This window comes from Lissotriton helveticus, chromosome 12 (assembly GCF_964261635.1).
Source record: "Lissotriton helveticus chromosome 12, aLisHel1.1, whole genome shotgun sequence".
Lineage (NCBI taxonomy): Eukaryota > Metazoa > Chordata > Amphibia > Caudata > Salamandridae > Lissotriton > Lissotriton helveticus.
This window is the reverse complement of record NC_136073.1, coordinates 659,876,844-659,904,798: the sequence shown is the minus strand read 5'-3', so window position 1 is coordinate 659,904,798 and position 27,955 is coordinate 659,876,844. Positions and strand designations below refer to the sequence as shown.

The 27,955-nt window shown below is 47.1% G+C and overlaps 1 protein-coding gene across 2 annotated transcripts in view; it reads right to left on the bottom strand.

The window, feature by feature from the left end:
• ATP6V0D1 (ATPase H+ transporting V0 subunit d1) overlaps nucleotides 1–27,955 on the bottom strand; it is a 218,893-nt gene that overhangs the window by 92,870 nt on the left and 98,068 nt on the right. For both annotated transcript variants that reach the window (XR_013603626.1, XM_078669739.1), the window contains exon 4: nucleotides 1,513–1,592. Coding sequence is in view for 1 of the 2 variants with exons in the window: in XM_078669739.1 (XP_078525865.1) it covers nucleotides 1,513–1,592 (80 nt within the window). In the remaining variant the exon portion in view is untranslated. The remainder of the gene's footprint in view (nucleotides 1–1,512; nucleotides 1,593–27,955) is intronic.

The window sequence follows — 27,955 nt, the reverse complement described above, 5'->3', positions numbered from 1 at the left end:
AACAGTATGTAATCAATACGGCTCGTGTTTGTAGTTCTGTTGTGTTTGCCCGCATCTTATCTGAGTTGGTCCGACCATTAACAGCCCTTAACCCAAACTCGAGGGTTAGGGCATGGAGATGTAGTGCTGTTTGTATCCATTTTTTTAAATCAGTGGTAAGTCAAGAGGGGGGACAGCCACATCTCATCCACTTTGTCACTGTTGGTTACATCTTCTGGGTCTAGTGGTTCAAAGGTGACTTTAAAGTCTACTGCAATTATTAGCTGTGACTGGGGCTCCCTCTCCTCAAGACAATTTTCCAGCACTTGAAGAGTTGGAGAGCTACAGCCCGTCTTGTTACCTCGAGCATAGACGTTGAAGAGGTCTAACCCTATACCATTCCAACCCCTGAGATGGATCGCTAGGATATTGGGTCTTTTAGTTGCAAGGTCTCCGATAGTACATTGGAGTTCAGTTTTAATCCAAATCAACAGCCCCCCAGCAGGTCGTCCTGGTCTACTGGTGATGGCTGGGCAGCAAAACGGGACGTATCCGGGAATGAAAACAGGGGTTGTGGACCCGGTTTTGTGCAGAATGCAGATATCAAATTACACTATATGTTGGACCCAGTGGGGAAGTACCAGCTTTGGCCTTACCCAGACACATTCCAGGACAGTATGCGAAGGTTTGAGGTCAATTCTCTTGAGCCAGGGCAAACAGATTGAATCCCATCCGTTGCACAGCCTATCTGTGGGCTTGCAGTGGGTGCTTTCAATGCTAGGGTCACCATTTTTGGGGAGTCAGTGCTAGACGGCAATCGATCAGGGGTTCCAAGGCTAGAGGTCTGTGAAATTGGTGGCAGGAAGTCAATGTGATGTCTGGCTTTGATAACTTGATGCTCAGCCTTGCCTATGTATTAATATGACATGTGGGAATTAGAAATGCATTTTATGCACACTACTCAGTTTGATCCATAAATAAATCTACTTGCTTTTCACAGACATCCTTCGGAAACTAGATTTTCAGAAGACTCCAACCTAGGACACAGGTTCTTGTATCAATGTGGTAATCTGCAAGCAAACATTAATTAGTGCCAGTCAGTTTTTAAGAACAGAGCTGTATGAAAACTTCACTGCACACTTTGGAACTACCCCCGAGTTTACATGGGGTGGCAGCCAACTAAGCCTTTCAAATATGAAAGCAGATGAACTGCTCAACTTCCAGATGGATAGCTTTAGCAATGATAGCGGGCTTTTTGAGTACACTGGAGTTTCGAATGAAGATAAGGGTACAGAACTGGGTGAGCCGTACTGTTCGAAGGAGAGGATAAAGAATAATCATTCTGTTCTGCAACGGGCAAAAAAGCTGATCTCTGGAAAACGTCAACTGGCAACTAAGGTCATAACATCGGTCAATTTGAAAGAACACAAAGGGTAAAATGCAACCTTCCGGAAAAGTGACACAAGTTATTTTCGAGGCCCCGTTTTAAAAATGTAAACATTGCATAACATAAATGCAGCAAGATTAGTTTACCTTATACAGTGTGTTCCGAATGATTTCAATATTCATTTCATCAAGGTCCTGCTCGGATATACAGTCTTGGAAAAATGCAGCTGGAAATAAAATAGGGCAGACGTGTTAAGGGGAACAGGAGCGCAAATAAACTGATGGAAAAGGATGCTAGCAAAATGTTACATCTGTAAAAATACATTAGGAGACTAGGATTTTACATTATCATATAAACTTGCATTATTAAGATATCCAGATTTATGTAACACACTCCTAGCGTTGGTATGGCTTCATAGCACTCACAGCTGTCCAGAGCAAGTGGTTATGCATCAGTTCTTGGCTTTCTTCATGAGCAGTGTATAGCTTATAGCATATTGTAGTGTTTTACCTGTTAAATCTTTTTTAACGTGAAGTGTATCAAAGACTGCACTGTAACTGCTAGAGGGTTGTTGTTTAGTCTGTAACTGTATAACCCTGCTATGTCAGAGTTCACATTAAAAAAAACGTTACCTCATTCCACAAGAGGGACAGCTGCCCATTATCACGTGGTTTGTGATTTGCACAACTGGTGGAGAAGCAGTCAGTGCATGTAGGTGTCCTGTATTCTTTTTAATGAGTTGTTCTCGATCTGACCATTGTCTGAGTTTTAGTAGTTAGCCTTTATGTTGTTATCTAGAATGGTTCAACTAGTTTTACTTTGTGTGTGTGTGTGTGAGAAAGTGCCATCTTTCTTGCATTAGTAGGCCCCCACTTTTTGCTGAACTGCTGATGTGCTTTGACTGAGTGTGCCCTGGGCTCCTGCCAACCAGGTACCCAGGGCCTATGTTCCTTCCCTAAGGCTGTATTGAAACAAAACCCAATTGGCATCTGTGGTCACCTATCAGCCCCTAGTAAATGGTACCCTAGGTACTCAGGGCATGGTGACCAGAGAAGACCCCTAAGGGCTGCAGCACTTATTGTGCCACCCTTAGGGGCCCTGTACCCTGATACCCACACAGTGCCCTTGCAGGCTGAGTGTCTAAGTACAGAACTAAACAGAGAGTCGACATTGCCCACATCCCTGTGTGCCATGCCCACCAACCCCACTGCCCTGGCATACATCAGTCACCCCTCTAGCTGGGTGCCCTATGCCAGTGGTATGGACACAGGTGCAGGAGCCCTGTGCCCCTACAGTACCCAGGGCCATTCCTGGGCACTGAAAGTGCAGTGCTGCCATTTAAGAGTATCTGGTGCTGGGAGGTCGTCATTACGAACTCCACAGCACCATGATGGCTTCACTGAAGACTGAGAAGTTTGGTATCAAACTGCTCAGCACATTAAACAGGCACTGATGCCAGTGTGAGGTTTAATGTAAAATGCACCAGAGGGCATCTTAGAGATGCCCCATGAAACCTAAACCTACAATCCACGTCTGGACTGAGAGGCTGCCTTGGCTGCTACACAACATACATGTTGCTGGACCCCTGGTGGGTGGAGAGCCCCCCCGCTCTCCTGGGCCTGCAGCAATGCACATCCTGGGCGAGGTGCTAGGTCTCCTCCCCCAGGATGGGCAGGGGAAGCTTCAAAGGCATGCCGCCTCTGTGAGCTTCTCCAGACCATTTGCTGTACCCAGCAACGGGCCCCCACCAGTTCTGACCCCCACTCTGTCGGGAAGACTGGCGGGAAACCCTACGTCAGGAAGGGGGGGGTGCCAGCCTGGGCCAACCCCACCCCTCAGGTGGGGGAGGCGAGGTGAAGCACAACCCCAGGATCCGGCCATCTTGAAGATGGGGAGCCCTACCCAATCCCAACTAGGGAGAGGAGCAGGCTAGGGGGTGTACCCACCCCAGGACAGGGATCTATTGGTCCCTGCCCTTACCCTACCTGTAACACCACTAAATTCAGTTTTTAGGGGCTCCCTGAACCGTCCTTCGTCAGATCCCAATAAGAAAAGAAGAAAGAAGATCAAGAAGAAGAAGACCCGCCGTGCAGCTGCTAACAACAGGATGACACCCACTAACTTGGCCCCAGCCTTACCGGCCTGTCGATCCTGGAACCTGCTCCTGCTTAACCCCGGCGACTCCTGCGGACAGCAACCTTGGGACTCCTGGAGGACCTGCCTGCCTTGACCCTCTTAAAAACTGGGACTCCCATAAGCAGAGGCTCTGCTTCAACAACTATCCCCTGGTGCCAGCCAGGAAGCTCAAGACCTGCCCACTCTGCACCCACTGAGCCCGGCCCATGCCCGAGTGATCCAAGACCACGAGGACGTCCCCCCGGCGACTGGGACCCGAAGTCCGGTGTCCAAAGACCCTCTTTGATGAACCAGACGACACCTGCAGGCTCAAGAACCAGAGACCCCCACAACCGCGAAAAATCTTCTAAGTGTGAAGTTTTGAAAACTTAAAATATTCCTATAAAATCATCCGAATTCCGAAGTACTCACCAGTGATCAGGAGAGAAGCCAGTACTGCATCTTGTAGCACAGTACTGAACCGCAAAAGTAATCCTAGCCGGGTTTACTAGTAACTTGAATTTTCTCTACAGGAATCCATTGTGTGCTTTTCTGTGAAAATTCTTTTAAGTGTCTACTTTTGAAAACTTGAAATATTCTTTAAAAATCATATCATACCAAATACTGAAACGTAATTACTTGCCTGTTTTAAGTTGAGACCCCAGTGCTGGACCTAGGATCCCAGTACTGGATTACAAAAGTAACAAGATCGTACTTTAACTGCCACCTGAATTTTCTCCCATTGGATAACATTGCCATATTTTCATTGAAAAGTTTCGAAGTGTGAACTTTTAAAATAGCTTTATATTCCTTAAAAATCACTGCAATAACTAAAACGTTTTTACTAAACTGTTTTCAGCTTAGACCCCGGGACTGAATCTAGGATCCAGTCCTGGAACTACCAGAGTAATCTACAAAGTAATCAGCTGTATTTATATAGAAAAACCCATTGAGCTCAATGCTAAATTGTGTTTAGAATTGTGTTGCCTACTGCAAACCCTGTACTTCTTGTGTTTACAAAGTTTATTGCCTTTCTGCAAAGTACTCATCTGAGACCTCTCATATTAAGAACAGTATATTTTGATACCTGTTGGTTCTAAAAATAAAACAACTATATATTTGATATAAAAACAATTGGCCTGGAGTTCAGTCTTTGAGTGTGTGAAACCTTTTGCTGACTGAGTATTACAACAAATGCTGTACACTGTCTAACTGCTCGACCAAGCTACCACTTTAGAGAGTAAGGTCACACCTGGCTTTAACCTCTGGGGTTTGTGGGCTCTATACACACTGTACCTTATCTTGGAGATATATATATATATATATATATAGCCACTTTCTCACAGTGTGCATGTTGCAAATCACTTAATGCACAAGTTACTACTTGTGTAACGATATATCTGTCAGAGACATTAGTTAGTGATAGATTCCTTACCTTAGAATATCCCCAGGCGTCAGACTGGATCCGGAAAGTTTTTCGTCAGCAGTACCCTTGCGCGTCGGTAGGTGGCGTCGGGAGGCTCCGCGTCTGTCGCTGGCATCCTAAGCACGGAGATGACGTCACGGAAACTACTTAGGCACCAACCATGCTCGCTGACGTCTGTTCTGTACACGACTTTCCGAGCCAGGTACGCAGAGCCATGCAAGAAACTGACCACTGGTGCCTTGAAACTAGGGCCCTGAAAGGGATGACCTTAACCCTAGAAATCAGTTAGCAGAACTGGGAGGATGGGTGGGGCGGTAAGGAATCACCAACTAATGTCTCTTACAGATATATTGTTACACAAGTAGTAACTTGTGCATCTGAAAGAGACACGTTAGTGATAGATTCCTTACCTTAGAACAGACACCGCAGCAATACCAACCCCGGTGGTGGGTCTGCGAACGAGATTACAGTACAAAGTCACAGAGAACAGAACGGCCAAAGAAGCCGTCTCTCCGGACTTGACTATCAAGGCAGTAATACTTGGTAAACGTGTGCAGCGAAGCCCACGTAGCTGCCTGACAACTGTCCTGCAAGGAAACGCTGCGTTTCAAGGCAGTAGTGGCTGCCGTCGCCCTGGTAGAATGGGCATGCAGGCCCACAGGAGGTTCCTTCTTAGCCGAGTAACACGCTTTGATGCACAGAACGACCCAACGAGAGATGGTTCGTTTGTGCATGGCCCAACCTTTTTTGGCGCCCACGAAGCCAACAAAGAGCTGGTCATCCACCCTGGACTGTTGTGTGGGCTAGAACGAGAGCGCACGTTTTGGGTCCAGACTGTGGAGCCTCTCTTCCTCTTTTGAAGGATGTGGAAAGAAGGTGGGCAAAGTGATGGTCTACCCGATATGGAAGGGCGTGACAACCTTTGGCAAGAGAGAAGGACGGGTACTTAAACCACTTTGTCCGGATAAACAGAAAGGAAAGGAGGTTTAGAAGAAAGAGCCTGGAGCTCACTCACTTTTCTGGGAGAGGTGATAGCTACCAGGAAAGCCGTCTTTAGAGTGCAAAGACTTAATGGACAGTTATGAAGGGGCTCAAAAGGAGCACACATCAGATAGGTCAAGACAAGATTTAAGTTCCATTGAGGCATTATGAACGGCACAGGAGGAAACGTGTGTGTAATGCCTTTCAGGAAACAGTTAACAACCAGGGACTTAAAGAGAGAAGGATGATCTGGAAGCCTTAGAAAGGCAGAGATGGCCGAAAGATAACCTTTGATGGTGCCCAGAGCAGAGCCCTGCTGGGCCAAGGATAGTAGGAACAGAAGGACATCAGAAAGAGGGGCAGAAAGGGGATCCACAGACTTCGCTGTGCACCATGCCACAAACTTGTTCCACCTGCAGGCATATACCGTCTTAGTGGAGGGACGCCTGGCTGCCAGAAAGACATCACAAAATTCGGGAGGAAGATCGAAAGCGGTCAACTGTCGCTGCTCAATCTCCATGCATGGAGGTGGAGGCTGGACAGGTTCGGGTAGAGGACCGTCCCCTGCTACTGCGACAGAAGATCCTACCGAAGAGGCAGTCGGATCGGGGATCGATCGCCATGTTGAGTAGCTCGGGATAACAGAATCTTCGTGCGCAATCCGGAGCCATTAGGATGACTTGGGCCCGGTCGCGCCGTATCTTCTTCAGCACTCTGGGCAAAAGTGGTATAGGCGGAAAGGCGTACAACAGACCACAGCTCCACTCGCGACGAAAAGTGTCGCCGAGCAAGTGCTGCCTTGGAAATTCCAACGCGCAGAATTGATGACATTGCACGTTCTCTTCGATCGATGGCAAAGATCTAACCAAGGCTCTCCCCACTGCAGAAAGAGACCTTGCGCTACGTCCGATTTCAGACGCCATTTGTGATCCATCAAGCACCGACGGCTGAGTTTGTCTGCCCTGGCGTTCAGAGAACCTGCCAGGTGTTGAAAGGTAATGCCTTGATGTTCTAGCCATGTCCAGAGTCGTAGATCCTCCTGATATAGGGTCAAAGACCCCCCTGCCCTATTTGTTGTAATACCACATGGCGGTGGTGTTGTCCGTGAACACCTGCACTACACTTCCCAGGACAGAGGGAAGGAAGGCCTTCAGTGCAAGTCGGATCGCCCAAAGCTCCATAAGATTCATATGGAGCTGGGACTCCGTCGGAGACCAGAGGCCTCTGATCTCCGCCTCTCTCAAGTTGCCACCTCATCCTAAGAAGGACGCATCCGTCACCACTGTGTGCCCCGGTTAGAGAAGGAAGAGGGATCTGCCATCGACCCAATCGCGACTCGTGAGCCACCACTGCAATTGTCGTGCAGTGCCCTCCAAGATCTGGACATGTTCGGACAGGTTGCCCTGATGCTGTGCCCACTGGAACTTCCAGTCCCACTGCAGAGCCCACATATGCCACCTGGCATGTTGCACTAGTAGGATGCAGGAGGCAATCAGGCCCAAAAGCGGGAGGGTCATCCTGACTGAAACCCGGGATAGAGGCTTAAAGATCGGAATCATAGCCCGAATAACCCGGACTCGCTGCTCGGGAGGATAAACCCGAAACTGCGTCGAATTCAGTACCGCTCCGATGAAGGGGAGTTTCTGAGAGGGACTCCGGTGCGACTTCGGCACATTGATGGAGAACCCCAGCAAATGCAGGAGGTCGGCCGAAGTCTTAAGGTGGGTGACGACTGCCTGGGGCGAGTCTGCCTTCAACAACCAGTCACCGAGGTAGGGGAAGACTGACACCCCTGACCTGCGCAGATGAGCTGCGACCACCGCCATCACTTTCGTGAACACCTGAGGGGCGCTGGTAAGGCTGAAGTGGAGAAAAAAAGCAAACTGAAAATGCTCCTGGCCTACCATGAACCGCAGGTAACGCCAGTAGGCCGGCTGGACGGGGATGTGAAAAATATGCATCCCGCAAGTCCAACGCTACTATCCAGTCTCCAGGGTCGAGGGCATCCAAGACCTGAGCCAGAGTCAACATCTTGAACTTCTCCTTTCGGAGGAAGCGTTTTGAAGTTCCTGAGGTCCAAGATGGGGTGCAGGCCCCCTTTCTCCTTCTTGGGGACCAGAAAGTAGTGGGAATAACAACCACGTCCTACTCCTGCCCCAGGAACGCGCTCGGTGGCCCCCTTGGCCAAGAGGGCCGTGACTTTCTGATGGAGAAGCGCAAAGTGATTCCCCGACATGCGGCGGAACTGAGGTGGCATGGCTGGGGGGTAGACTTGAAAGAGAGGGAGTAGCCCCTTCAGACGATTTGCAGCACCCACCTGTCCGAAGTGACCGAGCGTCAGTGGGGCAGGTGATGTTGAATCCTGCCACCCACTGGCGTGCACCCCAAAGCTTGAACTAGGAAGGCTTTGAGGCAGATGCTGCGGGATCAGAGGTAGACTGACCCGCAAGCTGGCCCCCTGTGCCGCCACAGCGGCCACCATGCCCGCGCTGAGGTTGGTTCTGCGCAGGCTTCTGGCTGACGAACGTGTAGGGATGCCCCTTCCGTGGCCACGAAAGGAACGAAAGGTGGACGTGGACGGGGGTGTGGTTGAGAGACCCAAGGACTTCGCCGTAGCACGAGAGTCCTTGAAACGCTCCAGCGCACAGTCTGCCTTATCGCCAAACAGGCGAGTACCATCAAAAGGCATGTCCATGAGGGAACTCTGGACATCCCCTAAAACCCTGTGGACCGCAGCCAGGATTGGCGACGCAGGGCCACCGTTGTGTAAATGGCTCTCCCCAAAGAGTGTGCAGTGTCCAGCCCACACCGAATGGCAAATTTCGCAGCATCCTTCCCCTCTGCAACAGCTTGGGAAAGTACAGCCCGAACCTCCTCCGGGCACTGGGGCAAAGTTTGCGCCACCGTTTCCCACACAGCGTGAGAGTAGCGGCCCCAGAGGCATGCAGTGTTGACTGACCGCAGCCCCAGGTTGGCAGAGGAAAACAACTTCTTGCCAAACTGCTCAAGCTTTTTCGATTCCTTATCTGGCGGAGCGGTAGGGAATGCACTTTGGGAAGTGGAGGCCTGAATGAACCCCTGTGGCTGGTCTAGACCAGGTGCCCCTTCAAAACATCCGTCAAGGCCGCATTGAACGGAAGCAGAGGTTCCATAGAACTTGCCGCCGGCTGAAGCACTTCAGTAAGAAGGTTCGTCTGGAGGGCAACAGTAGGCAGATCAAGGTCAAGAGCCTCAGCTGCTCTACGGAGCACCACAGTGTATGTGGTACCTTCCTCCATGACAGCGGGAGGAGACACAAACACGGGCTCAGAGGAGAGGTCAAGGCCACCTGCATCCTCTGAGTCCTCCGCCCACTAATGTTCGGAATCGCACTGCCGTGCAGGAGGGTCCTCCGACCATTCCCAGACATCCCCCTCCTCCATGGCCCAAGACACAGGCTGCGGTGGCAAGGGAGGCACAGGGGAAAAAGTGCTCCAACGGCGCCGGGGACGTCACCAGTCGGCGCCGGGGACGCCACCAGTCGGGGCCGATCCGGCTCCATGTCCCAATTAGGGTTCCAAGCCTTGGCAAAATGGCTCGGAAACTCGGGCAAGGGCGGAGGTGGGACGAACGGAACCCATTGCGGCACCGGGAACGGAGCCGCAGGGGCCGGAGCCGCCGGCAGAGGACCTTGCAGCACCGGGGCTGGAGCAGGTGGCAAGCAAGGGCCTTCAATAGGGACCGCGGGGCCCGAAGGAGCGCTGGCAGGAGCCCTAGCCCTGAAAAGGCGTCCATGGCGCCAAAGAAACTCTTGCACCTGGGCCGGAGTCGCCGACGGACCCGGGTAGGGAGGGTAGGCCGCGGGACTCTCAGGCTCCAACGGAGCAGTGGGGGGGAAGGACCCCTGCCCCCCTCATCCGTGTCCGGAGACCGACGGGGGGAGGTCTGACCGCGCACACGCTTCTTCGACTTTTTCTTGTGACGTCTCTTACCCGATTCCGAGGGTAAAGACTTGGACCACGAGGAGCGATGAAGATGGCTCCGCGGTCGGTCCCTCGAGCGACCCCTGGACCTCGAACGGCGTGGAGACAACTACTGGGCCTCCAGCAGCTTTTGGGACTGCTCCCACAAAGCCTTCGGAGCCATGGCAAGACAGTCGGAACATGACCTGGAGTCATGGTCATGCTCCAGACAGTAGAGACAGATGCCATGGGGGTCGGCCACCGACATCGGACGGCGGCAGGCCCTGCAGGATTTAAACCCAGGCATCCCTACGTGGCACCAGGAGTCAAAGACTCGAAAAGAAGTAGACAAAAAAGTCTCAAAAAAGTTAGTCAAAAAAGTGACTAGGGTACGTGCACTAACCGGATCTGCGCTTGCTGGCGCGGAAAAAGAAAGAACTGACGTCAGCGCGCATGGGTGGCGCCTAAGTAGTCTCCGTGACGTCATCTCTGCACTTACAACGCCAGCGACAGACGCGGAGCCACACGACGCAACCTACCGACGTGCAGGGCTACTGTTGACGAAAAACTTTCTGGATTTAGTCTGACGCCTGGGGATATTCTAAGGCAGTGTTCTTCAATCTGTGGGGCGCGCCCCCCTGGGTGGGCGTGATGCCATCTCAGGGGGGGCGCGCACTCCATCCTAAACTCCTACTATCGTTTCCCACATCACAAGTCCGTGGGGGGGACATGGAGGGGGTTCAGCTGTCACGGAGGGTTGGAGGGGAAATGGATGGGTCACGACGTGCCCATGCTTTTTTAATTTCAAGGGAAAGTTTGCCTCTCTTCTGGAAAGAGCTAACCGTTCCGGGAATGGGTTCATTGTGAGAGCTGAAATGGTTCAACTGCGGTGGGAGGCAGGGAGTCTCCTCTGCTATGAAACCGAAAGCAAACGCGCAGACCGTCTACAGTGGACTATCAGTTACTTTGTTTTCTGTTTCATGGCAGTAGAGGCTCCCTGATTCCCACTGCAGCTGAAATGACTGTCCCCGTTTTTTTATTATTATGTGCTTGGTGAAGTGGCATAACAAAAAAAGATGCCCCCTCCTGCAGAATGTGTGGAGAGGCCCCAGAGTTTCTATTGGTCTTGGGCTGAATGGGGCGCCACCTGAAAGCTCAGAACATAATTAATGTGAAATGGTGAGGGAGTAAGTGAATGATGGGTGGATGGTGGAGTGGATTAGTGAAAGGGTGAATGGATGGATAATGAGAGAAAGGATGGATGGGTGAGTGGGAGGATGGATGAGCGAAAAGATAAATAGATGCATGTATGGATGGAATGGTGGATGATGTGTGAGTGAATGGGTGGATGGATGAGTGAAATGATGGATGGATTGATAATTGAAAGGGTGGATGGACAGATAAATGAAAGGGTGGATGTAAGGATTGATGGATGAGTGAGTGAAAGGGAGGGTAGATGGACAAAAGGATGGGTCGATGAGTGAAGGAGTGAAAGGGTGAATGGATGAGAGGAAGGATGGATGAGTGATAGGGTCAATAGATGGATTCATGAGTGGATGAGTGGATGGGTGGGTGGGTGTATGGAAGGCTTGATGGGTGGCTAAGAGAAAGGGGGATGGAGAGAGAAAGGGAGAATGGATGGATGACTAAAAGGGTGAATGGATGGACGAGTGTACGGATGGATAGGGTTAAAGGGTGGATGTAGGGATGGATGAGTGAAATGATGGATTGAAGGATTTATGATGGATAGATTTGCAAATGGTTGAATATGTGTGGCCATGGATGGGCACACAGGTGGAAGGACATGGTGAGATGAATGAATGGTGATAGACTGAATGATGGATGAAAGTATGATTACACCTTGTAGCCCCATTATCTTCAGAACATTGACTTTCACATTTATATGAGTCATTGTCGTTATATAATGTGTGTGATTTAAAGCACTTCGACACCCTGCCGTACATACTTGGGATGAGTAGCACTATAAAAGAAATCAAATACACATGAGGGACGGTCTATGCGAAGATGAGGGGCACCATTGGAGGGTGGTAGCATGGCTGACTGGCTGCACCAGGTATCAGGCGTTTCCCAGGGAGGCTGGAAAGGTGGGGGCGGGTTTGTTACTGGGGGCTGACACTGCAAAGTTACTTGTATATCCAGAATTTTTTAAGGCAACAATAAAAGTGGCATCGATTATATTCAGGTGTGGTACACCAGGGTCAGGTGACTAATGTCACCTGTCAATGGAAGATTGAGTTTTGAGCTGTGTAATAAGCCTTTGTCATTTAACCACACCCACTCACAAACCTGCAGTTGACTAAACACACTTATTGTGTTGGACATTATTTGCCAGATATGGCCCAGGATATGAGGGTGGCGGTCCATTATGTGGTGTACGAGATTCCAGAAATTTGTCAGGTGTTGGGGGGGGGCCCCCAACATGTAAAAATAATCAGCTGGGGGGGCTCAACCTACACAAGTTTGAAGACCTCTGTTGTAAGGTAAGGAATCTATCACTAACAAGTCTTTCAGATTCTGGGGTTTAACGGGTAGTGCATCAGAGACTATTATTTGATCAAGTTGTCACCTTCTGCAATATGCAGATTAGTATACAATGTTCTCTATATGTCCACAGAAGAGGGGGACAATCCCAAACTGCCTAAAGGTATATAATAAAGTGTAGGTCTAAGCTGAATAAGAGGCACAATGTAACTAACACTTGAACAAATAAAGACAGAGCAGACGTTTTGAGCAAGGCATCTAAAATTTTCCTGGAACCGTCTAAAGAGGGCATGGACATATTACAAATTTCATAAAACTATGAGGTTCCATGTCATTTTGAATATCAAATTGCAATCTTTTGTCACATTTGTATGGTTAGAAATTGAACTTTTATTTTGAACCTGTTGATTTGTTTTGGAATTTGGCACCAGGAACGCACCACTGCTCTCATGGGATGGTTGGGAACGTTTTACAATTAATTGTGTTTTGCCCATAGTTCTTCGCCGATCAATATTAGACAACCGAATATTCTCGGTTGTAGTAATGAGTTTGTAGCAAGACGGGCAGCATGCTGTTATGTAACAGAAGTCTGAGAAACAAGGGTCATTCAAAGAGTAACATGCTTGCTGTTCAAAAACGAATATAAACATAGCCTGAGTGTAGCATTGACACTCCGATCATCTTGAAAGGAACCTGGAAATGTCATGCAATTAATACTATTTCTGAACCATACTTGAAATGATGCACGGTTACCTTGGGGCAGTTGGAGAATTTGTACATGGACTAGGATCTGGGAAAGATTTTAATTTACACTAGTGTTAACTTTTCCTAGGGCAACAATGTGGCACCATACACTTGCATGCTTGCTACAGGTAGCAAAGAAGAATCATAGCAGCATGATCATCAGTGTGGGCTTCAGAATTCATAGTTTGGTAAAATTACTTAAAGGTCACTCCTTAACAAATTTAAGCTAATAGAATTTTAACAGCAGCTTGCAAACATACTACCTTTTGAAGGTGCTTCCTGCGGATCGGGTAAAAACATGGCTACATATTATAATGAATGCTTTAATACACCTTGAAAATCTTGATTGAGCCAGCCTTTACACAAACGAATGCCCATAATTAGATTTAAAAAATTGCAACCTCATCTGAAATATTTGTTAATGGCCACACAAAAATATAAAGCTCTTTTGTCATCAACATGAATCATGGCAACAGAAAAAAAGTGGCTAAGGGCAATTTAAATAGAAATCCAAGAACAAATATAGCAGAAATTTGGGTAAAAACAAATCCTCCGATGGGGGTGTGGCCAGCGCTATGGCTGCTGTCCGCTAAATTGGCTGGCTCCAGTGCCACATTGCAAAAATACTACAATATCTTGTCAGCAAATTCTGAATTAGAGGCTGGCCCCGGGGATTTCTTGAGTATTGCACAGTGACTGACTGACTTTTGCAGCCTACAAGTAAACCTTTTGTTATATTCCTTACATTTATAGTATTTTTAAGTACCTAGCATTAGTTAAGCCTGCATCTCTCAAATTGTTCTGTAACCTAGTAACGTAGAACCTTGCTCTCTTGGAAGCCTCTGTCTTCAGTTATTGAGTGGAGGCTGACCAAGGGAGACACCTGATGGATCATTTGTGTTGTTCTTCTTATAAGAAATAAATCTCCTTCCAATTTTATTCTGGAGTTCTTGGATTTCTTTTGATTGGATGCAACACCTTTGTTGATGTAAAGCCTTGAGAAAGCCCCTGGCATACCAGCCCTATAGGGTGAAACAAGGGTTAGCTGTTGCTAAGTCCTATTGCATATCAAAACGTTTCTCTACTAATAAAAATGAAAGTTACACACAAATGGATATGACTTTGATTAATCATTATATGGGAAGACTCTCCTACTTTATCTTGAAGTAATAAGACCACGCCTAGTCACAGCTTTGAGTCACAATGAGGTGTGTGAAGTGCCTGAGCTTTAAGGACTATGAAGCGAGCCAGAGGTGAGCCTCTTAGGCTGTTTTCTCCTCAAGACAATCTGCAAAAGTACCAGGTGGCCGTCTGGGTAATAAAGTTAGAGGCACATCTGCAGTCAAGCTCAGTGTCTGAGGAGGGAAGGAATGCCTGGATTCCTGGTGGTAGACATGGACAAAGAAAGTACTGAGACTGGTTCCGGTGGGGAGAGGTAGAACGTGTGTAGAGGATTGGATTGTGGGCTCAACATTGTGGAATGTAGGTCTTGAGAGGAGATAATCCAGGCCAATGAGATGGTGAGAGGGGGTGCATGAAAGGGGGGCTCCACCCTGTCTGGCAGGCTGAGAGGTCCCAGTCACCAGAATGGTGGCGAGGCCTGATAAGGCTTTGTTATCACCCTTGATGGATTATGTGTTAGGCATTGTGAGTGCGTTGATGCATTGAGTCTGCTGGAGAACTTCTGTATGCTTCACTGTCTGGCAAATCCATGGCTTTACTGGTGAAATCTCCCCCAATCCTCTCACCCTTGGTTAGAGACCTCCGGTGCAGTGCCCATCTACATGGTTCTGCTGTGTCGGCAGGTTTCCTATAATGTGCATGGATAATATGAGGTGACAGAATTTTGAAAGCAGAAATTTGCAAAACAGCGCAATACAATATGCCACCAGTAGGGTGAAGCCTATGCAGACACACCTGATGAACTTATGAAATAGACTGCTGAAGCCTGCCTCCTCTACAATCATAGAGGCCTTGAAAGATTCAGGACTGCGCTTTTCTATACAATTTACCATCTATGTTGACCCAACCCTGCTTAAGCCCGAAAAATGGTGGCGAGAACCAAGGCCACTGAGGCAGCAGTGGGCACTATCACTATGAATATGGCAGACATTAGGTCAGCGGCTTACACACTAGAGAAGAAAACATGTATTTTGGAGCACAAGGTGGAGGACTTGGAAGGAAAATTCCATTGCAATAACCTTTGTTTCCTTGTTTTGAGCTTGCGTTGTGGGCCTGTCCATGGAGCTAATTCTCAAGACCAGGATTCCAGACACCCTAAGTCTAGAAGGGCAAGTCGATGCTGCTCTCCAAAGAAGGTGCTCATAGGGCCATGGGCCCCATTCTGAAACCCAGTTCACCACCCTTTAATTGTAGAAACAGACACTATACGCTAGGATGTGAAGGCAGGGGGCGAGGTGGGCTCGGAGGCGTTTGCGATAAAGATTTACCCAGCCTACACTTGAGCGTTGCAGACACAGTGGTAATCTTCGGGTTGCAGTAAGACACAGACTGCGGACCACTGGCTTAAAATATATGCTCCTGGCCAAACTCTGCATAGTGTCAGACTAAAAAAAACACATTTCTTCATGACACCAGAGAGGACTAGTGACTGGCTTGAAGGGCTGCATACACCCGTAAATCTGTTGATACCGGGAATGTCTGTATATAGGGCGAAGCTAAGAGGCATCACCAGACGCCTGCACGACCTGTTGGAGAATGAATGAATGAATGAAAGGCATTTTATAACGCGCAAACTTAGCCCCAGAGGGCATCAAGGCGCGATAACAAACAAACAGAAAGTCCAAACTACCAAGTGAAGACCACTATAACCACCGGAAGCACGGCCTCTAATATGCCTGGGAGAAAAGCCAGGTCTTCAGGTGTTTCCTAAAGACCGACAGAGAGGCCTGACTGGAGAGTTCCGGAGGGAGAGAATTCCAAAGTTTTGGAGCTAAGGTGGAAAAAGCTCTACCTCCCCATTTTGCCTTCACAGCTCTGGGGACCGAGAGCAAATTCTTAGATGCTGAACGAAGGGTTCTTCTGGGAGTATAAACGCACAGAAGGGACCCGATACCCTCTGAGCCTGAGCCATGAAAAGCACTATGGGCCAGACACAGAAGTTTGAAAGAAATCCTAGAGGGAATCGGAAGCCAGTGAAGATCCCTTCTGGCCAGAGTTACCGAAGCTAGCCTAGGAAGGTTCAGGACCATCCTGGCCGCGGCGTTCTGCACCATCTGAAGACGGTGGATGGAGCTCTTGTTAATGCCACTATAGAGGGCATTACAATAATCTAGCCTCGATGAGACCAAAGCAACTGTTGCTTGTTTCCGGGCTGCATGGGACAGATAGGGAGCAATCTTCCTTAACGTTCTTATGATGGCACAACAGGTGGACACCGTTCTATTTACCGGAGCGTCAAATGATAGAGCGGGATCAATTAGCACCCCAAGGTTCCTCGCAGAGAGGGAGGGAAGAGGGCATTCCCCCAGGGAAGGTGGCCACCAGTCCTTTGACCATAGGTCCAGACTACCTCCAAAGACCATAATCTCGGTTTTGTCCCCGTTCAGTTTTAAGAAATTTCGCACCATCCATTGGGAGACTGCCTCCATGCATGCTCTAAACTTGAGGGCTGAATCGCTTGCCGACTGGGTAATAGAGACCAGGATCTGAGTGTCGTCTGCGTACGATAGCACCTCAAGGCCGAAGGATCTCACCACCTTGGCAAGTGGGGTAACGTAGATGTTAAATAACAAAGGGCTCAAAGAAGAGCCCTGCGGTACCCCACATTGCACTTCTCGCGAGGCGGACAGAAAATTGCCCATCTTAACTCTCTGCTCCCTAAGGAGGAGAGTAGACTGAGAGCAGTGCCCTCTACCCCAATATCCTTAAGCCTGGAGATCAGAATTGACGGGGACAGGATGTCAAAAGCTGCTGTGAGATCTAACACCACCAGCAGAGTAGAATGTCCCTTATCAACCTCCAAGCGGATATTATTAATCACAACCGTGAGGGCAGACTCCGTGCTGTGTGCGGCCCGGAACCCGTGTTGAGAGATATCCAATAAGTTTGAACTCTCAATAAAGGCAGAGAGATTACGATTGATATGGGCCTCAAGAATCTTGGCCGGGGCTGGAAGTAGGGAGATAGGACGAACGTTTTTTAACACTCCCGGGTCCAGAGCGGGCTTTTTGAGCAGTGGTTTGACAACAGCAGTCTTCCAGGATGAGGGGAAAATCCCCTCACTGATGGCCATGTTCATAACCTCTAGTAGCGGAGGGAGGACGACCCCTCAGCAGGTCTGTAAAGTTCTTAAAGGGTTGGGGTCTAGGGGCGAGGATGACTTGGTGGCATCAAGGCGAAGGTTAAGATCTTCTAAGGTCAGGAGAGGGAAGCCGGTGAGACGCAATTTGGGATAGACTTCAGTGGTCTCAGTATGGGGAGAGGAGAGCATAGGAAGAGAAAGTTCTGAATTAGCATCCAGCTCCTGATTACAAATCTCAAGAGAGTTATAAATATCGGCAATTTTGGAGTGGAAGAAGCTCGCGATATTATCGCAGAGCTCCTGTGTTTCAAAAATAGGATCGGCAACTTTAGGAGCCGATAGAGAGTCAATTATTTTAAACAGATCTCGTGATAATTTTAAAGAGGCAGTAAGATTGGTAAAATGACTTTTTCCTCAACAATAGCCTTCTTATAGTCTCTCAGTAGAGATTTGTGTAGGGCTTTTCCCCAGGGGTCAGGGTGTGCATGCCAAGACCTCTCCTGTTGTCTGCACTTCTGACGTAGAAGTCTTAGACGGTCAGAGAACCAAGGCTGGGAAGGACTCCTTTGCGCTGAGTAGTGACGTTTAGCCGGAGCTAGGGTGTCAATAGCGTTCGCTAGGGCGTTAGAGAGACCCAATGCAGCTGCATTGGGATCAGATAAAGAGAGAGAGCTGAAAGCATCCATGAAAGGTGCAAGGGTATCCTCATTGATCGCTCCGTAAATTCTTCTGGTCTCCCAAAGGTTACTCTTAGATTTATTTGGTGACGTAGGATTAATATTAAGGTGAAAAGGAACTGCTCGATGGTCAGACCAAGAAAGAGGGATGGGTGTGCCAGTCGTTAATCTGGCATCATTAGTAAAAATGCCATCCAACGTATGGCCAGCGGAGTGCGTGAGGCCCTCGACCAATTGGCCCAGACCACATGCAGCTAGACCATCTATTAGTGTCATCGTATCCTTGGTATCTGTGGCCTCTAAATGGAAGTTAAAACCGCCCAGGATACTAAAATTGGGCTTATCAACAAAAGGCTCAATGAGTTTGAGAATATTTTGCGGAAAAGTAGTTCTAGGACCCGGAGGTCTGTAACAGAGGATGCCAGAAAAGGAAGCTGAGGGAAGAAAATTAATAGAAAAGTGCATTGCCTCAAAGTTGTCAGAGGGAGAGGAAAGGGACTCAGTGCGGCAGGTAAAAGTGTCTCTGAATAGAATTCCCAGTCCCCCACCCCAGCGCCCAGTCCTGTCCATCCTGGTCAGAGTATAGCCCTCAGGGACTGCCTCCACCAGATCAGGGCCTGAGGATGCAGAACCCCACGTTTCGGTTATAAAGACCCAGGGGGGATTTTTTTGGGAGACAAAGTCATTGAATGCTACATTTTTTCGGGCCAGTGACCTAGCATTTATGAGCAGGCCAGCCTCTTTTATTAAAATATCTTCGCGCAATGATTTCCCCGGATTAACCTGCTTTCTGATGGGGTGTCGGGAACATGTTGATTTAAAAGCCACTTTACAACATTGTATATTAGCAAGGTTTTCAGGAGATGTCGTGAAATGACATGTTCTGAGCGGAGGTCTAAATGAGAGAAGCGCGGAGCGAGAGTACAACTCACGGTCTGCTTGGAGTATGAAACGTGGCCCAGCCCGCCTGGCGCGTCCTCAGCGCGGACGGGCGCAGATGGGCTTAACTTTGGCGCAACTTCAGCGCGCGCACGCTGCGCGCGTCCGCTGTGCGCGGAGAAAGTCATCCCGGTTAAATATATCAGGTCCCGAGTCTGGCGCCCCACCTGACCAACACCAGCCAATGGGAGCCAATGGGAGCGGGGATCAGCTGTCTGCCGACGTGCCCTCCACGCAAACGGGAAAACCGGCGGTGGAACGGGGCACAGGCAGGGAAGGGAGCAAACAGTGAGGAAACTACACAGTACGATTTACAAGCCAGGTAAGGTGCGAATAGTTTTTAAAAAAGGACGGAGTTTTAAAAAGTGAATTTCTAAAATAGCAGCAGGAATATTTCAGATAGCAGCAAGTATTTCACATTGCTTTTGATCTGGACTGGATTGGAATGGCAAAGGATGGGACTGCTCCTGATGAGGAACTGCAAGAGGATTCGCGGTCTCTCCAGCCATGATAATTTCACTATTTGAAATTGCAGGTGGAGTTGGTGATGTTATACGAGATAGCGAAAGGTCTTTGCTTTGTGACGTGGGTAACTGTGGGCTTCTCACCTATTTTGTTTTTGGTCTACACAGACCAGGCTGGTTGGAGAAGAATGGGGATGGGAGGGGGATACCTGTGGCCTCAATGCCCTCCAGTATTGGTTGTGGCCACCAGAGGGAAGTCTGGTCTACTTCCTCCTTTTGTTTGTTCTTAATGTGTGTGGAGTTGTTTTGCAGTGCTGCTACCAGGTTTGTTTCGAGTGGGATTGCAGTGTTTATTGAGACGAGGTAAAATAACCATTTGTCCTTCAAGGATTCCAACCGAGATTATGGAACTATGGCACAGTCGTAGTCTTGTTGGGTTTCGCCACTTTTGTCCTCATTTCAATTCAATTCAATTCAAGAATCTTTATTCGGTGATTAAAAAACACCATAAAAGCACATTTATATACACAGATAACAATAAAACATTATTAAATACTAATTAGGATCCTTGTACATAATTGATACACTAAAAAGAGTGCCAACATAAGGGCCCAATAAATACAAATCACAATTTCTTCATTCATCTCCCCTCGTCTTTCTTAAACGAATTGCGACTTTGATAAAATTCAGAATGCTACATAGAGTTAATGGGTCAGAGGCTTTTAACAGAAATACTAGGGCATCCCTGGCGTGTTCCAGATGAGCCTTTTTTAAAATATTTACAAGGAATCTACGCCTAGGCATGGAAAAATAGGGGCAAAGCAAAACAAAGTGAAGGGTATCCTGCGGAGACCGATTGTCGCAGCCACAGGGACCCTTCTGCTCGATAGATGAAGTAAACCCGGCAGGTACAGCCAACATGAAGGGGAGCAGATTCAGTCTGAGACGGCACATTAAAAATCTGTCCTGTGCATTATGTAGAAGAAATAAGTAAGGCTCCATACCCTCCACGCTTTTTACCAAACCATGGGCCCTCACAGTCTTTTTCACTCCTTCAGCATCAGCTCGCCGTTGGGTTTCTTCCCCCAAAAATAGTTCCCCTACTTGCTTCTTGTGCTGTGCTGAAATAGTGGATGGGTTCGTGAAAAGATTCTCCAGCCCTAGCTCCTCCAGGGTATTTTTCACGTATTTGAGCCAGGGGATGCGCATTGAGTGGGTCCTACCTAGGCAGTCCGATAGAATTTCTCTGCTTAAGTGCGCATCCGGGTTTATCCATATTTTTAACCAGGCCACTATTGGCCTGAGTTTTACCAAGTCTTCCAAATATGGCCTCCCTAGCTCCCTGTGGGCTATAAAACCAGCCATACTGGGTGGCACCCTCAGAATTGCTTTCAAATACCTATTTTCTTCCTGTTGGATACTAGTTGTGTTCACGAACCCCCAGACTTCTGCCCCATAAATTACCTTGGAGCATGTTATGGAGCCATACAAATTCATCACCTGTTCCAGACTCCATCTGCCCACCCTCCTGCCGTATCCAGCTATCGCCCCATTAGAAGCAATCATTTTAGTGCAACGTTCCGCCACCAAAGGGGTAAATTGCAGGGCCCCATCAAAAGTTACCCCAAGGTAGGAGAACGTCTTAACCTGCTCCAAAATGTGGGAACCAATTGTGTAAACAAATTTGGAGGAAGGTTTTTTGCCGGCCAGGAGCACATATGATTTCCCTAGGTTGACAAATAGGTCTAAGTTACTCATAAACTCCACAAACCCCTCTATCAGGGTTTGTAGGCTACGTGGTGTTCTTGCTAGTAAAACCGCATCATCTGCATAAAGCAGGACGGGGATATGCCGCAGCCCAACCCTTGGGCAGTCTGCCCTTAGACCCAGAAGGAACTGCTCCAGGTTGTTGATATAAAGAGAAAACAGAAAAGATGGGCGTTGTTGTTTGTTAAGAAAGGTATCAGCGGAGTCTCGAATTATAGTCTTTAGTGGATGTAACATTAGAAGCCATTTCGAGTGTAACTGCACAGTCTGACATGAGGTTTGTTTCTGGGGCTGGGAAAACTACGAGGTCCCTGTTGATGTATGGCTGGACAGCAAAAGCTGTTGACTTGGATGTCTCTTACCCTAAATATGAAAACTGAAAGAAGTATATTATTAAGAGACCAGGAACATATCTCTTGGTAGCTTGCACAGAAAACATGAATGAGTTCCCCCTGGGCGTGACAAAAAAAACATTGCTGTGGTGTGGTCTTGAGGACTGCAACAGCTTTTCTCCTGGGAGACAAGAAGGTTAGATGTGAGGCTTACAAAATTGACCTTGAGCTACTGATGGTTAATATAAAGGTCTTGGTCATGGAAAGACCATAGGCTGTAGGTTAATTAGTTCCCACAGTTTTACAAAGAAGAATCTGAAGTCAATGAAAAAAAGAGTTGGAGACGACAAGGACGCAGCTTGAATATTTGGCATACTCCATTGAGGAACGCCAACATTTGGCTAGAAACTGCAACCTTCTTGTACTGTGAAGCAACTGGTTGAGCCAATCCTCTGCAGGATACTGCTGCAGAATTTATTAAGGGGCAGATGTACATAGCTTCAGGTTTGCTAATATCAAGTAGCACTTTTTTGTGATTCGCTATAAGGAAAGTTTGCAAAAAACACAGTTGATGTACAGAATGTAGAACAATGTCATACATTCACCCCAGTACAAGGATCTGGGCCTAAATCCATCGTTTTTTTGCACTCCACACCACCCTGGGTTAGACACTGGCTATATGCAAATCAGCTCTGACCCTGTGCCTCATGGGAACAGTCCAGTCCGAACTACCAAGCCATGTCTTTCCCAGACCGGAATCAAGCATCCAAGGACCGGTTTCTGGCTATCAGCCTTCATCAGCCTGGATAGCTTGACTCCAGTGGTGTGGAGAGCCTGGGACTCACGTCTGAGCATACCCAGCCCACTCGGGGTGAAAGAGCACATTTAGTGATTTTCCTCAAATAGACCTACCTCATTAATATTTATGAGGCAGGTCACAATTTGCAACACACTGGGCATCGCTAAAATGACAGGGATGGCCACCATGTCTGTGACTGCTTTTAAATAAAACAATTAAAAAAAATATTATTTCTTTTACTTTTTACAAATGCAGCCAGTTTTCCTTAAAGAAAAACAGGATGTGTTTCAAAAAAACAAAAAGGAAAAGGTTTCTTTAAGTTTTGTGAGAGTAGGTAGTGGTCCGTGGGACCACTGCCTGCTCTTACAACCATTCACAAAAGGGAAGGAGTCCCTTGGGGACCCCTTACTGTTTGCAAATGCGTTACCATCTACTTGAGGTTGCTGGTAAAATGTGAACATTTTGCTACCACATCTTGCTCGCGAAACATCCAGACATACCACTGCAAATCACTATTAAGACGTGACGCCCTTAACACGCCCCTTCCCAATGCCGAATCGCTAACCCATTTTGCAATTCGGTAATAGGTTACGGAATTCTAAATTGGGTTTTGTACATCCAAAAAGGCTTTTTTGGGAATCGGGCTGACTGCGACCTCAAAATAGCCTTGTACACTTGGCTCTAAATAGTCTGTGAAATCACCATACTGAGGTCCAAGATAAGCTTGAAAAATGTTCCTCTAACTCTATTGAAGAGAGTATCTTGAACAGAAGTGGAAATGATAAAGCAACAGAGGATTGGATCACCTCTCCAAAATAACTACATTTTCTGGAATCTGAACAGTTGGGACTTCAAATTGATGGAAAATGCTAGATTGTGCTGTAAAACAACTGGAGATTCTCCTGAAAACGTGGGAGACTAGTCTCTGACTAACCATTTATCTAAGGGTGCTAATGAAACAGCAACAAGGCAAATGTGAAGCCATGAGGAGAACCTTCATGAGCACATCGAGAGCAGACATCAGACTGTAGAGTAGACATCTGTATTGATTTTGATGATCTCAGGTTGCTATTCTTAGGAACCGACAATGCTCTTGTTTGGTTGGCAAGTGGACCTATATCTCTTGGAAAACTACAGATGCCACCTGGTCTCTGGATCTGCATGGCTCCAAGGTTGTATCTGGTTTAATAATGTGGAAACATTCCACCATAAGAGACAGATTCTGGCAGAAGTGGCTGATTTTAGCGAATGCATATATATATGATCACAGTTAAGGACTGGGCTATATACAAACAGATCTTGACCGAAGATTAGTATGAAACAGCACCTCAACTTAAATCTGCATTCACATAAATATGCATTGCCCTTGATGGCACCAGGCACTTGTTTTTTATGGACATAAGTTCAGCTTTTGATCAAGTAAATATGCTAAATTTGGTCCTGGCTCACTTGGTGGGTGATCCTGCAAAAGTGATTTTCAAAGGGAAATGTACAGTAATAAAACAAGTTACTTACCTGTACAATATGGTTCTCCAGTATTGATATAGTTCATATATTCACATGCTTGAATCTTAGCAGACGTCTTGATGGGAGTGAGTGCTATACATAGAATTAACAGCCATAGAGAGGTGGATTGGCATTGTTAACATATTGACATTGTTTTAAAAGATCCAAACTTCAACCAATAAGAGACCAGACCCTGAAGCACTCTTTCCCTGCAAGGCTACCATACCTCAGATTTCGATCACAAGTGTAAAAAACGTAATAGTATCAGAGCAATACGGAGTGGTGAACCCATGGGGAGATAGCAGGGTCACATGTGAATCTATGAAAGATATCAATACTGGAGAACCACAGTGTACAGTTAAGGAAGAAAAAAGTTACTTACCTGCACATTGTGGTTCTCCAGTGCGGATATCTTTTATAGATTCATATGCTTAAATCTTCCCTTTCGTCATGGTGGGAGTCCCACGGTAACAGTAATAAAAGCAGTGCTAAAGCATTGACATTAAACTTCATAGAAGAAAAAAAAAGTAGCCAATTCACATTGATTTAAAACACTCAAACTTCAGCTAATCAGAGCAGAGGCCCTGAAGCACTCATCCCCTGCAGGGCGACTATACATCAGATTTCGAGGTGTAAATAAAGTAATAGAGGTATACAATTGATAGACATTACAGAGATTAACAGAGAATAGGGAGGGTCCGTATGTGAATCTATAAAATATATCAATAACGGAGAACCGCAGTGTACAGGTAAGTAACTTGTTTCTTCTACAATATTGTATCTTTTATAGATTCATTTGCTTGAATCAGACTTATAAGCAGTATCTAATAAATAATGATGGTGGGCAAGTTGAACCATTCCACCATGACACACAAGCCTTAAATATGATTACTCAAACCCAAGACATTGAAATTGTGCAAAATCAAGAAACATATAGCACAAGGAAACATAATAAAAGTTCTTAAACTGGTTAACAAAAACAAACAGAATAATACAGAAGATTTGAGCCTAATAGCTGCATACCTTATGAGAACATTCTTCGCAGGGTAGCTTGGCCAACCGCTACATCTCCTTTACTCCAGGCAGTTATGCTTTGTGAAGATATGGGCGTAAGCCCATGTCGTCGCCCTGCAGATGTCAGGAAGAGACACTCGTTCGAACAGGGCTGATGACGCAGCAACCTTCCAAATTGAGTGAGCCTTCACCTTTGCAGCCAGTGGACGCCCAGTCTTCTCATGACAGTAGACAATGTCTGAGGAGACTCAGTGAGCAATACTAGCTCACGTTAAGGCTTTTCCCTTTCTTGGAGCAGAGAAAGAAATGAGCAATTGATTTGATTTTCGGAATGTTTTAGTCCTTTGCAAGTACAAAATTTAAACAACGCTTAATGTCCAGCGAATGCAAGGCTCTTGCTGCTGGTGAAGATGGATTAGAGAAAAAACAAGGCATAATGACCAGTTCATTAAGGTGAAATGTTGAAGGTACCCTGGGGATGAATGAAGGTTTAATGTTCAGAAGTACTCTGTCTTCTAAAAACTGTAGGTAAAGTTCTTTTAACGTGAAAGCCTGAATCCCACTAATACGTCTGGCAGATGTTATGGCCAACTGAAAGGCCACCTTCCATGAACGAAATTTCAATGTGCACTTATGAATAGGCTCAAATGGAGATCTCATGAGTTGCGAAAAGACAGTGTTCAGCTGCCAGAGTACTGGAGGAGGCTTGATAGAAGGGTAAGCTCTGAATAGACCTGTAAAACTCTTTCACGAGTCTGTTGGATCACAAAGACAATTGCCCAGAGCATTGTCTGTATCTAGAAACAGACTCTTGGTGTACCTTAATGAATGCATGGTTTAGGCCAGACTTTTTGAGATGTAGTTGATAAGGCAGAATCTGCTCAGGTGTTGACAAGAGAGGATTACAAGACTGAGAAGCACACCATGAGCAGAATCTTTCACATTGTGCGGAGTAGCATTTGAGTTTAGATGGAGCTTCGGCTTTTTGAAGCATAGACTTGCATTTGTCAGAAATTGTAAGATCTCTGAATTCAGCACGGTGAGGAGCTAGGCCAACAAATTGAGTGAGCGAGTTTGCGGGTGAACCACTTAGCCCTGGATCATTGAGAGGAGATCCTCCACCCGCTGGAATTGAATGTGTGAGAACTCCGATCGGAAATGAAGCTTGGTGCACCAGTACTCCCTTGCTTATGCCGGAGTGATTAGAATGAGCCGGGACGGCTCTCTTCATTTTCTGTACGATCCTTGGAATACGTGGAATTGGGGGAAATACAATCGATCGTCCCCACCCATGAGAAGTGGAAGGTGTTCCTCCAAGAACCTTATCTGCTGGCAAGAGTTCCCACTAGTGACATTTTTGACAATTCCCTCAGCAGAGAAAAAGAGCAATCGTTTTGCACTCCTGGGACATGCTCCACTTTCAACAAGATGTCGTTGGCTATCAGCCACTCCCATATGTGTTGTGCTTGGGCTGAGAGAACAGGGGGATCTCATCCCTCCCTGTTTTAGGAGATAAAACATTGTGGTAGTGTTCTGTCCTGACGAGAACCGACGAACCTCGGAAGGAAGGCTTGAAGACCGAGAAAGATCACCTTCAATTCTAGGAGATTTATGTGACAGTATGCTTCCTGACTGGAGCACTTCCAGTAGGCTCTAGATCAGCAGGTGGGCTCCCAATCCTTTCAGGGAGGCATCCATTGTCATCACCACCTGGGGCAGAGCAGGCAGGAAGGAGATGCCCTAAGAGATTTTTTCTTTGACCATCCACCAGGACATTGCAGTCTTCGTCTTAAAGGTTATCAAAATGATGTCCTCGAAAGAACCCCCAGCATTGTGCCCACTGTGCATTGAGCAGTTCCTGAAGCGATCTCATGTGCAGGTGGCAATTAGAAATTAACTGGATACAGGATGACATCCTCCCAGCATGAATTTGTATGTCCTTACAGAAACGCACCTTTTTGAAGAGAGCAACAGCGTGATTGCCTGCAAGCGGTTAATCCTTTCTTCTGTGGGAAAGGCCTTTGAGAGCTTTGTACAGAGGATTGTTCCTAGAAACACCAGCGATCTAGCGAGGACGAGAGATAATATTTCCCAGTTGAGTTTGAGGTGCAGGGACTAGAAGAGTTGTAGACAGGGCTCCATGGGCTTCTTTGCTGACCGGAAGGAGGAACCTTTGATAAACAAATCGTCTAGGTAGGGGAATGACTGGTGACCGGACCTTTGGAGAAACGCCGCCACTGGCACTTGGTAACTACTCTGTGGGCTGATTTTAACCCGAAGGGAAGAATCCTGAATTGGTAATGGCACCCTGCCACGTCGAACCTGAGAAATCGATGTATTGGCACAGGAAAATATCCCTCCATTACATCCAAGGAAGAGATACAGTCCCCTCAGCTGCAAAATCACAAAGAGATAGCACCATGAAAGGTTGTTTTTTGATGAACTTGGTAAATAACCTGCGATCCATTACTTGCCTCAACTTTCCTTACATCTTTTTGATCAGGAAGAAGTCGGAATAGAAATCTAGGTTGCGCCACTTGTGCAGCACTTTCTCTATTGCTTTTTTAGAGAGAAGGAGTCAGATTTCTCTTTTGAGAATTGGAAGAGGATGATGGGATGTCTTACATGGAGGAAAATTTGGAAGCTTTTGAACAAATTCCCTGGTGTGGCCGTGCTGGAATATGTCGAACACTCATTTGTCAGAAGATATGAGCTTCCATTGGTTAAAGAATTTGGATAACTTGGGACTGAATTAAAGTGGGGCTGTGGTGACAGGGGCTTCGGTGTTTTCTTGTCTCCTGTTGGTATCCTAAGACTTTCCTCCTGCTGATGAGCATCGACAGCCTGCATGTCTAGATTATGTGGACAATGTGGTTGGCCTGTAGGAATAAGCTGAATATTGCAAGTGAAAATCCGGTTGGGAGTAGGGCTGAACCCGATGCTCGAATTGCTTTTGGGAGGTATATTGGCCTCTACCCCCAACTTGAAAGTGATGAAACCTCCTCTGCTGCATGTACAGCGACTTGGTTATGCCTGTGTCCAACGTGATTGACTACAATGCATAGTCAACGTGTTTTCCATAAAAGTACTCTCCGTCAAACGGCATGTCCAGTATTTT